The sequence below is a fragment of the Schistocerca serialis genome, chromosome 11 (assembly GCF_023864345.2).
Source record: "Schistocerca serialis cubense isolate TAMUIC-IGC-003099 chromosome 11, iqSchSeri2.2, whole genome shotgun sequence".
NCBI lineage: Eukaryota > Metazoa > Arthropoda > Insecta > Orthoptera > Acrididae > Schistocerca > Schistocerca serialis.
In genome coordinates this window covers 200181674-200194833 of record NC_064648.1, presented here as the reverse complement: position 1 = coordinate 200194833, position 13160 = coordinate 200181674, and the positions used below count along the sequence as shown (strand labels likewise).

Genomic DNA, 13160 nt, shown 5'->3' with positions numbered 1-13160 from the left:
GTGATACATAAAAAAAAAGATTAAAATCACATGAACAAAGATACCAATTGTCTTCCCCCCACCCCGGACAAAACAAAAGCAAATGAAATAGTGGATACAATGATTAACTTACACCTTGGACCAGAAATTTAGATATTTATATTTAAACCAATTAACTGAATAAAAATTATTATGAAAGTAATCTCAATAAAGATTTGAAAATAAAAAGGAAAGTTTGAAGCACATGACAAGATTCGAACCCACAACCTTCTGTACATCAGAAATGTCTCAACCAGACCACCACAATGCCTCTCTGTATAAAGTTGTACTTTCTCATGCCCTAGAATATCATAGAAATTCCAAATTTTTTTCTGACTATCATTCGCAATGAAGGGCCCACCAGAGTGAATGTCTGCAGGGTGTGATACCTGGGACCCTCACCTACACCACCATATAGACTATTTCAAAGTGTCTACCTCACACCGGAGGACTTCTCTGTGTTACAGGTTTTGTTGCTAGGAGCAGTAGTAAACTCAGTTTCAACTGACCTATGTTTTACATAGTCATAATATGTATGTTAACTAAACCTTTGTATATGTGAACTAAAATCTATGACAATGTCCAAAACCTGAATGTTGTAGGGATGGCAAACAAACAAATTCAGAAATAAATAAAAAGTAAATGTGAAAATAAAATAAAATTAGAATACTGAAACTAATAACATATTTTAGTTTTCCTCAATCACGTGACTGTATTTTAATTCACTTGACAGCTCCTGCCCACAGCAATCAGTTTTGTTTTCATTTGACACGATAGCTGTAAACGGAAACACAGCTCACGTGGAGACTACCTCCTCCCCACTACTACAACTCAGACTGCTCTGTGCATGAGCAAATCTGGTAGCTTGGGCATGCCGGAGAAATTGCTTGTTGCTGCTCATACAGCTAAACAGCCACTATTCAAGTACGCAGGAGCAGAAGAAGGTACTGCTCTTAAGCAACTGAACTGCACGTGTGCCCACCGGCAACTGCTCAAATGAACCTAATGCAAACAGTTGTGACGTCATGCTCATCAGAAGCAGTTTGTCGTCTTCACCCTAAAGCCTTTGACGCATTCTGCTTTTGGCTGACACACACGTGTACACTGCGTTTCATTTCTGTAAATGGTGCGTTTCCTTTGTAACTTAAATTATATATTGGTTTTATCCCTCTAGTTTATGTTTTATTGCTGTAGTATTATTCTGCAGTAGTGGGATGCAGTAAAATTCTTTGTTAAGGTATCAATTTTTGCCAGTCAGAATTACAAAAATTTAACTGAAAACAAGAGCAACAAAAATTTTCAGAATTCTAAAAAAATTCCCGGATTTTTGCTGGTTTTCTCCCACATGAACAAATTCCCGGATTTTTCACGGATTTCCCAATTTTCCCGTGGCATATACACAGTGACGAATTGTATACAGGGTGTTTACATAGACAAGAAAAAAAAATTCCCGGATTCCCAGTTGAAAATACACTTTCTCCCAGATGGAAAAAACACTTTTTCCGTGTTAAGTGACGGTATACTTTTCCTCGGCACTGTAAAACTTATCAATCCTTTGACGGTTTATGGTTTTATATACCGACTTAGAATTTCCCCGGCACTTTAGAAAATTAAACTCAGGGGGAAAAAACCACGTTTTGGAAAGATCTTTGATGTGCAGCAACATGTACACTGCGTATTTTGTGTTACGAAGGTATAAATACGAATTCAACCAAACACAGCATGTTACTTTCCGAAGCATTGAAATCGAGATTGCGACGCGCTTTTGTAAGCCAGTCACGGCTCCTGTCACGTGATCTCACCAGCTGATGACAGCATAGGACAAGTGATGTAGTCAGCCAATAGCAAGATCACACTTAAGTAGCATGAACACACAAATAAGAAAAGTTAATGGTTTAAATTAATATACATACTGTTGCTACAAGAAAAGCACAGCTTTCACACAAAATATTGGTCTCTAAGATTAATAAGTCGCTAGAGAAGCTAAGCTTCCACATATAATATTGATCTTTTTTCGTGTGTTACACTTTAAGATACGTAACACAAATGTGCCAGTAAAATTTTTAATAATGACGTAAATGTCTGATTGTCTGGACTCAAAATTCTTCTAGGTGGTCATCCCCAAAGAGTTGATTTTTAAATGAGAGTCAAATGCTCTGTGATTTAAGAAATTTGTCTTACATTCTCACATATAGTTCATCTTACATAAAAGGAAATTTACTTTGAAAGTAATGCATTTCAAACCACCATCCGCAATATTTTCCCATCACCTGTTAGAAATAGGTTCGTTTCAGCAGTTGCCAGAGAGCGCCAAATAACAGGCGGCACTGCACTTGTGCAGCTATGATGAGGCAGGAAGCCCGTATGTTAGTACACGTAAAACATTAAAAGATCTTGCATTAAAACGAATCTAGTGCAAACAGCTGTCATGTCACGCTTATTGGAGGCAATTTGTTGTGACGAAGCATTGTATAGTCTTCCTAAAGCCTATGACACAGTTTGCTGTTGGCAGATGCTTGTATGAGCACTGTGTTTTGTTGTTGTACATGGCACATTTCCTTTCCGACTTAAGTTTTATTTTCGTTTTTTTTTTTTTTCCCTCTCTTGTTCATGTTTTGTTACTGCAGTATTATTCTGCAGAAATGGGATACAGTAATATTCTTTGTTAGAGTATTGTTTCTTACCAGTTAAAATCACGAAAATTTAACTGAAAACTAAAACAATGAAAAATTCTCAGAATCCTAAAAAATTCCCAGCTTTATCCCGGTTTTCTCCCGGATGAAAAAATTCCCGGGTTTTTCCCGGATCTCCTGGGTTGTATACACCCTGTGTATAAGATTCCTGAAAACCATGCATGACCTGTATTTATCCATTCTATTTTGATGCCAACAGTTTTTCTAAACCACATCAGCAAGGTAATGTTTTGTGTTTTTGTTGCTCCCATTGTTCTTATCCACCCCCTGCAGCTGATTACTTTTTGATCAAATTTTATGAGCAAAACCACTCTGGAAACTCATCAAATAATGTTTTGAAACTGGTTCTCAGATATCAATAATAATGTGCTTACTTTGTGCTGTCAGCTCCTTTGGTTGCTGATGCAGATACCTGCAACAGTTGAAAATGCCGTTTCAGTAAAACGCAGTGCTTAACAATTGAGCTATATACACGTAAGACCAAATAAATAAAAATGTATTTCACACAATTTAGATAACTGCAAGCATGCAAATGATAAACACTGCAATATACTAAACGACTCTTCAGCACCTAGCAACATGTAGAAAATAATATGACAAGCAAAGGAAGAGAAATTTCATGTTATGCTGCACCTCAAACACATCCAGGCTGGTATCTGCTGTGCTCACCTGAGAAGGTTCCGTTTTCACCGTCACAAATACAAAGTCCTGCAAAACAAAATATCTAATATCAATTTCAAATTGCTGAGTTAGTTCTAAGGCTTCACATGCCATTTGGCTATTTATAAAATTATTCTCAACCTCAGTCACTTTTTCTCTCTGGTATTCCTTCGCACTACAGATTTTGGCAGCAAGCTGCCACTATCTGGTGCTTTGCAACTGTAAAATAAAATTTAATTGCAGATACTTTTGGAGTGTGAAGCGATATATCAAGTCAGATTACATACCAATTTTTTTTCCATTTTTTATGAATTATCCCTGTCTGGTACACGGAGCACAAGAACAAACATACCACTATCGCATCACTATCATTTGTGCAGTGTTGCTTCTCTTTCTATACATTATCCTGGTTATTTACTTAAGGAAATGTGATTTTCCACAATATCAGTCTCTCTTGAATTTCCATGAACTCTCTGCCTCCTGTTATACTCAGCAATAAAAAACCAATGAACAATTATGTCCTTTTTATATTCCTCAATCATTCAAATTTCAATTTCTGTAACTCAGTTTGAGGTGTTATAAAGCATGCACTTTGAACATTGGTTAATTGCGGCTAATTGCTGGGTTGAATGTGAACAGTAAGGGCAGTACCACAACTATAACAATGGGAAGAGCCCACATTTGACACCTTTATTGCAAACAATCAAAACAGGAATATGAAGCTCTGAAATCAGGAGGAAAGTGAGCAGTATTGTTCGATATCAAGTTTACCTGCCTTCAAAAAGATTTAACGCCCCATTGAAATCGAGGTCGTTAGCGATGGAGCACAAGCTCGAATTGTGTCCAGAATGTGGAAGGAAATCGGCCATATCCTTTCAAAAATGGTTCAAATGGCTCTGAGCACTATGGGACTTAACTTCTAAGGTCATCAGTCTCCTAGAACTTAGAACTACTTAAACCTAACTAACCTAAGGACATCACACACATCCATACCCGAGGCAGGATTCGAACCTGCGACCGGAGCGGTCACGCGGTTCCAGACTGAAGCGCCTTTAACCGCACGGCCACACCGGCCGGCTGCCATATCCTTTAAAGGAAACATTCTGGTATCCTTTAAAGGAACCATTCTGGCACTCGCTTCAAGCGATTTAGAGAAATCCCGGAAAAATTAGAAGTGGATGGCTAGATGGGGGTTTGAAACGCTGTCCTTCCGAATGCAAGTCCAGTGTGGTAACCACTGTGTCACCTCACTCAGTACATACATGCCATCAACTATCAATTAAAATTATGTTACAAACTTGTAATCAAAGAAGGACCTACAAAGTTGAGGCAAGCAACAATAAACATGTTGGAAGTTGCAATTGCCATCCCCAATTTCTGTTCAACAATGTAGGCCTGTGCTGTGATAGTATCACACAAAACAACAGGGGGTGCAAGCCCCTCCATGAAAAACATGACCACACCATAACACCGAATTTCACTGTTGGCATTACACACACTGGCAGATGACGTTACTGGGCATTCTCCACACCTACACCCTGCCATCGGATAGCCACATTATGTACCATGATTTGTTACCCCACACGCCATTTTTCCACTGCTCAGTCATCCAATGCTTACACTCCCTACACCGAGTGAAGCGTCATTTGGCATTTACCGGCGTGGTGTGTGGCTTATGAGCAGCCGCTCGAACATGAAAGCCAAGTTTTCTCACCTCCCGCCTAACTGTCGTAGTACTTGCAGTGGATCCTGATGCAGTTTGGAATTCCTGTGTGATGGTCTGGATAGATGTCTGCCTATTACACGTTATGACCCTCTTCAACTGTCGGCGGTCTCTGTCAGTCAACAGACGAGGTCGGCCTGTACGCTTTTGTGCTGTACGTGTCCCTTCACGTTTCCACTTCACTGTCACATCGGAAATAGTGCACCTAGGGATGTTTAGGAGTGTGGAAAACTCGCATACAGACGTATGACACAAGTGACACCCAATGACCTAACCACGTTCGGTCCACAGAGCGCCCCATTCTGCTCTCCCATGATGTCTAATGACTACTGAGGTTGCTGATATGGATTATCTGGCAGTAGCTGGAAGTACAATGAACCTAATATGAAAAACGTATGTTTTTGGAGGTGTCCAGATACTTTTCATCACATACTGTATGTCGACAGCTGATATTAAGTGAGCAATGACTGAACCGCAACAGACGATGCATTCTGTAACCTTGAATTTAAACTTGTGTCCTAACCTGGCCACAACCTCGTGATGTGCAATGTATCTGATGCAACAGTGGTCAAGTACCTGCTGCATAACTAAAATCACAAACAGTTCATGACAGTTGAAGGCAACACCTATGATCAAATTGCGAAAACCAAGATGATGTGACTTACCATACGAAAGCGCTGCCAGGTCGATAGAAACACAAAGAGACACATACATACACACAAAATTCAAGCTTTCACAACAAACTGTTGCCTCATCAGGAAAGAGGGAAGGAGAGGGAAAGACGAAAGGAAGTGGGTTTTAAGGGAGAGGGTAAGGAGTCATTCCAACCCCGGGAGCCGAAAGACTTACCTTAGGGGGAAAAAAGGACGGGTATACACTCGCACACACACACATATCCATCCACACATATACAGACCAAGCAGACATATTTAAAGACAAAGAGTTTGGGCAGAGATGTCAGTCGAGGCAGAAGTGCAGAGGCAAAGATGATGTTGAATGACAGGTGAGGTATGAGTGGCGGCAACTTGAAATTAGCGGAGATTGAGGCCTGGTGGGTAACGGGAAGAGAGGATATATTGAAGAGCAAGTTCCCATGTCCGGAGTTCGGATAGGTTGGTGTTGGTGGGAAGTATCCAGATAACCCGGACGGTGTAACACTGTGCCAAGATGTGCTGGCCGTGCACCAAGTCATGTTTAGCCACAGGGTGATCCTCATTACCAACAAACACTGTCTGCCTGTGTCCATTCACCCGGGTGAGCAGCCTGGCCCGTTTCCCGAGTACCGGGGAAGACAATATTCATTGTAACAAACACTTCAATAAAATGTTATTTCAGAAATTGCCGCTTCTCTGGTGCATTCGGGTGTAAGTGTGAAACATTCACCAGCCCTCGGAGTTCAGCCTCTGACACTTGTAACATCGTCGACTCACCTGTCCGACTTCGACGCTCACAGATTTCCAGACCTGAGGGGAGACCGTTACACCTATGTGATGGACACAGATGCTATGAGGGTAAGTTAATTATTATCTGCAATTTAGTTATATTTTGTTTATTTAGGTAGTACTGTCATTTTACGTTGATGACTCGTGCTTTGTTTATTTGTTGTTATATCTTTCCAATCTTCAAGCTGCTACGATAGTTTCGTTATTGCTGCCGTGCTGTTAATTGTGGCTGCTCCACTGTCTATTTGCACCAAAGAAGAGCAACGTTCAGTCATCCATTTTTTGTGGTCGGAAGGCATATCGGAGGCCAAAATTCATCACAGACTTTCATTACAGTACGGAAAAGTGTTTCCCCACAACGGAGTGTCTACGACTGGATTGAAAAATTCTGAAATGGTCGCAAAAGTGTTATGCAAGATGAAGAAGCTGGATGACCGTTTACCACCATAAATGAAGAAACCATTGAGTGTTCACGTGAAATGATTCTTAGACAGACAATTAACTACTGACAAAGTGGAACACTGTCTGCAAATTCTGCCTATGAAATCATCCACAAGAGACTTGGGTTTCATAAAGTTTGTGCTAGATGGGTCCCAAAACAACTCACACAGTTGCATAAACACAGGCACTTGGACGTCTGCAAAAAACATTTGAATAACTATGGTAATGAAGGGGAAAACTTCTTAGACAGGATCATTACTGGTGACGAAACATGGATCCATCATTACAAGCCGGAAAGTAATTGGCAGAGTATGGAATGGAGACATCAAAATTCGCCATGCAAGAAAAAGTTCGAGACCCAACTGTCTGCAGGAAAACTGATCCTTACGGTTTTTTGGGACATACTGGAACATTATGGGGAAAGCGGCACAACAATAAACAGTGTACGTTACAGCGAGATGCTTACTGCCAGGATAAAGCCTGCAATTCGAAGCAAATGCCGAGGATTGCTGTCAAAACGTGTTGTGTTGTTGCACAATACCCGTCCGCATACTGCTGCCCACACTGCTGAAACGCTACAGAAACTCAGATTTGAAGTACTGGATCGTCCTCCATATAGTCCCGATCTTGCCCCTTCTGACTATCACTTGTTTGGTCCACTCGAACAGGCATTAAGGGGCCATCGATTTGCCTCAGACGATGCAGTGCATTCCTCGCTCGCAGCTCAACCGAGAACCTTCTTTTATGAGGGAATCAGGAAGCTTGTACAATGATGGCCCAAGTGCATTGAAACGCAAGGGAAAAAAAATGTTGAAAAATGATGTTCTTGAAAGTTTCGTATTTGATTACGGTAAAATTTCATAACTACTTTGCAGATAATAATTAATTTACCCCCATATGTTAGGGTGTATACGTGGGCAAGAAAAAGAAATTCCAGGGTTTTTCTTGAATTTCCCAGCTAGAAATACACATTTTCATGGGCGAACATATACTTTTTCCTGAGTGAAAATAAACTAAACCAGGTGAAACTACATTTCTTTCTGTGATGAGTGACAATATACTTTCCATTGAAGCAGTAGAACTTATCAATCCTTTGGATGGTGAAGGTTTAACAGACCTGCATCAAAATTCCTGACACTTTAGGAAACAAAACCAACCAAAAAAAAAAATCAAATACAACATGGTGGCTTCCAAAGCACTGAAATCTAGAATGCCGTGCACTTTTGTCAGCTGATCCTAGCTCGTGTCACATGATCTCGCCAGCCAATGACAGCAGATATTCAGAGCACAGGACACATGGATGCCGTCAGCCAATAGCAACAACGTGGTTAAGTAGTGCAAACACACTAATAGAAAAAGTTAATGGTTTAAATTAGTATACGTTTAGTATGTTGTTGTTGTCTTCAGTCCTGAGACTGGTTTGATGCAGCTCTCCATGCTACTCTATCCTGTGCAAGCTTCTTCATCTCCCAGTACCTACTGCAACCTACATCCTTCTGAATCTGCTTAGTGTATTTATCTCTTGGCCTCCCTCTACGATTTTTACCCTCCACGCTGCCCTCCAATGCTAAATTTGTAATCCCTTGATGCTTCAGAACATGTCCTACCAACCGGTTCCTTCTTGTCAAGTTGTGCCACAAACTCCTCTTCTCCCCAATTCTATTCAATACCTCCTCATTAGTTATGTGATCTACCCATCTAATCTTCAGCATTCCTCTCTAGCACCACATTTCGAAAGCTTCTATTCTCTTCTTGTCCAAACTATTTATCGTCCATACATGGCTACACTCCATAAAAATACTTTCAGAAACGACTTCCTGACACTTAAATCTATACTTGATGTTAACAAATTTCTCTTCTTCAGAAACGCTTTCCTTGACATTGCCAATCTATTTTATATCCTCTCTACTTCGACCATCATCAGTTATTTTGCTCCCCAAATAGCAAATACTTTAAGTGTCTCATTTCCTAATCTAATTCCCTCAGCATCACCCGACTTAATTCGACTACATTCCATTATCCTGGTTTTGCTTTTGTTGATGTTCATCTTATACCCTCCTTTCAAGACATGGTCCATTCCATTCAACTGCTCTTCCAAGTCCTTTGCTGTCTCTGACAGAATTACAATGTCATCGGCGAACCTCAACGTTTTAATTTCTTTTCCATGGACTTTAATACCTACTGTTTCATTTACTGCTTGCTCAATATACAGATTGAATAACATCGGGGAGTGGCTACAACCCTGTCTCACTCCCTTACCAACCACTGCTTCCCTTTCATGTCCCTCGACTCTTATAACTGCCATCTGGTTTCTGTCCAAATTGTAAATAGCCTTTCGCTCCCTGTATTTTACCCCTGCCACCTTCAGAATTTGAAAGAGAGTATTCCAGTCAACATTGTCAAAAGCTTTCTCTAAGTCTACAAATGCTAGAAATGTAGGTTTGCCTTTCCTTAATCTATTTTCTAAGATAAGTAGTAGGGTCAGTATTGCCTCACGTGCTCCAACATTTCTGCGGAATCCAAACTGATCTTCCCCGAAGGTCAGCTTCTACCAGCTTTTCCATTCGTCTGTAAAGAATTCGCGTTAGTATTTTGCAGCCATGACTTATTAAACTGATAGTTCGGTAATTTTCACATCTGTCAACGCCTGCTTTCTTTGGGATTGGAATTATTATATTCTTCTTGAAGTCTGAGGGTATTTCGCCTGTCTCATACATCTTGCTCACCAGAGAGTAGAGTTTTGTCAGGACTGGCTCTCCCAAGGCCGTCAGTAGTTCCAATGGAATGTTGTTTACTCCCGGGGCCTTGTTTCGATTCATGTTTTTCAGTGATACGTTTAGTATAGCTACAAGAAAAGCTAAGCTTTCACATTTAATATTGATCGTTAAAAATTTTTGCTGGTTTTTCCCCGAGGGCATGGTTAGGCAGGATCCTTAGAGCACAGCTGAAACTGCAGCACCTGAATATTTCTGACAAGCAGGACTACTAATTTCACTGTTGTGTACTGAACATTTTGTGGGTTATCTGGCTGAACAAATGTTCCGTTGAGCAATTTGACTTTTCCATAGAAAAGCTAATTACTGGTGAAATTGCTCAAAAACTCACTTTACACGTTTTTTTAAGAATAATTATACTTTTTCTATCATTATTCCATAACTTGAAACCTATGAAAGAATGAAAATAAATATGAACTTGGTCTTTTTTAGAGTGTATTACGTCTGTAAAATTTTAAATAAAGACATAATTGGCTGGTCCTCAGGGCCCGATATTTCTCTAAGTAACTGGTCCCCACTGGTACGCTCTGAATGCTCCACAATTTAAGATATTCATTGCACATTCTCACATGTGATGTGATTCATCTTGAGTAAAAGTAGTAGCACTTCTCAAACCACCATTCGCAATATCTTCCCATCACCTATTAGAAATGGAATCAGTGGCAATGTCACAGTCTTTGAGAGCAGTTTGTCATTATAAAGCATTGCACAGTCTTCGTCCTAAAGCCTTTGACACATCCTGCTATCAGCAGAAACTTGTGTGTACAGTTTGTTTAGTTGTAACTGGTGGGTACTCTTTCCAACTTAAATTTCATTTTCATGTTATTTTCTTGTTTATTCTTGCTGCAGTATTATTCCTCAGCAGAGGGCTGAAATAAATTTTTTTGCCAGAGTTTCAATTCTTACCAGTCAAAATTACAGAAATTTAACTGAAAATTAAAGCAATGAAAACTTATTCAAAAAGTTCCCAGGTTTTTCTGAATTTCTCCCAGATGAAAAAATTCCCTGGATTTTCCCCATTTGTCCCAGGGGATATACACCCAATACATGTTGACTGCTACACAAAAATGATAAAAGTTTGGCAGAGCAACCCTTATGCATTCTATTTAAAAAACTTGTCTCATCAAGAGAACAGTGGACTGTCAGAATAGACACTACTCTCTATTGCCACACTAAATGACTGTTCCTACAAAAAGCTACGCCTCTCTTACCAGTAAGGTCTCGTTGCCATTACCTGGCCGGTCCCAACTGCCAGCTACCTCCCAGGAATATATCTGTGCGCTCCTTGCACCAATCTTCTAATCGGGGACCTTCTCTAACAGTCACGGCCATCTCAGTGACAACAAATAATTACTATTTGAAAGGCGTTATTTTAAAATTAACCTGGCCCAAAATTACCCTGGTACACTGGGAATAATGTTACGATGAGTTAAGTAGCTTTCATCTCATCTTGAGGACACATGGAAAATCTGGAGTCAGGGATATTTATTGTAATATATAGCTTAATCAAAAAGTAGTACCACAAGTTAACCATTAAAATGTATTTGTCAATATTCTTCATTACGTATCACCAAACAACTGCATTTGCTACATATACAAACTTTACCTGTGTGTGTGTGTGTGTGTGTGTGTGTGTGTGTGTGTGTGTGTGTCATTTTCGTTGTTGACTATCAAGGAATTCATTGCTCTTACATGCCAGGACACTGCAGTCTACAGAGCTTTTATAGATGCACCACAATGAGCAATGTGACGAGGATTGAATGAAAAGTAATGCCTCCACCTTCATTAATTGGGTTTGGATGGGAATATTTTAACAAATCAAACACAGAAATAATCCTTAGAAGGTGATCTTTTATTAGCAATATTCACTTTTCCACATAATCACCAGCCACTTGGATGTGTTTCTGCCAACGATGAACAAGTTTTCTGAAGTAGTCACGGAAGAAGCCGACACTCCTGTTTACGCAACCAGCGCCTCACAGTTCTCTCAATGTCTTCATCAGAAGCATAATGATGTCTCATGATTGATTGGAGAAAGGTGTCACCTTCATTCTCGTAACACGAGAGGAGTTCCTGGCAAATTTCAAGTCTGTGAGCTTTCATTTCAGGAGTCAGCATACGGGGTACCCATCATGCGCGGATCTTCCGATAGCCAAGCCGTTCTTGTGAAATGCCAATTGTGCTTGCAATTTCTCTCTGAGTGATACGACGATCGTCCTGAATCAATCTGTCAACATTTTGCTTGTGAAACTCGGTGGTTGCTGTCACAGGATGTCCAACTCTTTGTTTGTCACGCAGGTCAGATCTTCCCGCCTCAACATCTTTAAACTTACTCGCCCAACGACGCACAGTACTCACATCGACAGTCACCATAAACTGCTTTTATTCTCTGATGAATCTCCTTTGGGGTGACATTATCTGCTGTCAACAATTTGATAACTGCACGTTGCTTAAATCACGCTGACCGACCGTCTGCGCAGGGTTCCATACTTTACACTGTAACAACACAACCGTTCAATGCTAAGGCTTCCCACCAACTGGAGCTGTAGAGAAGAGGCTACAGAACAAGCCAGTACCTGCCGCATACCAGTGCTGCCAATTGTTGAAGAGTTACGAAGGTGGAGGCATTACTTTTCAGTGAACCTTCGTACTTCAGTTTAGGAACAGTCGCAACACCTGCGAAGTGTGGAACATCTATATCTTCCTTGCTGCTCTCTGAGTCCATAAAACAGAGACAGAGACAGAGATAGAGAGAGAGAGAGAGAGAGAGAGAGAGAGAGAGAGAGAGAGAATTAATTAGTCATTTCACTTCCTTCAATAAATTTGAATTTGTTGTTTCTTCGTTGGATCTACACTAACTCTCGTTTGGCAGTAAGGGGTCATTAAAGAGACTTGCCACCCACATTCAGGGAGGTGCAGATCACATCACAATTTCACGTACAGGTGTTTACACTGCAAAGGTTCTTAACGGCAAAGAATTTTTAGAATGTAATTAACTGTATGTGAAAACATGACGGTATGTAAGTCGCGAGGATTAAACTCATACGGGGACTTCCAGTAGCAATAACTTGCTTCACTGAAAGTTTATTAATCCTCCATCATTTGGCTTTCTTATTGGCTGACTTTTAGCCTTCCATGTATGTTTTCATTTTATAGTTAAAAGAAAATGGTCTCACTACATTTTGATTCTGATCAAAACTTCTCATGTGTGTTACACTCTCTGAATTGCTCTGTAATTATGTTGCCAATTATTCTGATTGAGTTGTTCTCGTACGCGTAATATTGGGGAGCGGGTGGAAGGTAAACGATTCCATATTTGTTTCTGTTTTGTATAAAACAGAAGCTTCTTTCGTTGCATCGCATTCTGTGGACTTTAGTGTATCTGTTATCGATTACAAATATGTGACTG

At 40.2% G+C, this 13160-nt stretch overlaps 1 protein-coding gene across 1 annotated transcript in view; it reads right to left on the bottom strand.

Moving 5' to 3' along the window:
* LOC126426653 (uncharacterized) overlaps nt 1–13160 on the bottom strand; it is a 172994-nt gene that overhangs the window by 53547 nt on the left and 106287 nt on the right. The window contains exons 6-7 of the mRNA XM_050088539.1: nt 3291–3419; nt 3086–3123 (exon numbers count right to left, since the gene is read on the bottom strand). Of these exons, the coding sequence (XP_049944496.1) occupies nt 3086–3123; nt 3291–3419 (167 nt within the window). The remainder of the gene's footprint in view (nt 1–3085; nt 3124–3290; nt 3420–13160) is intronic.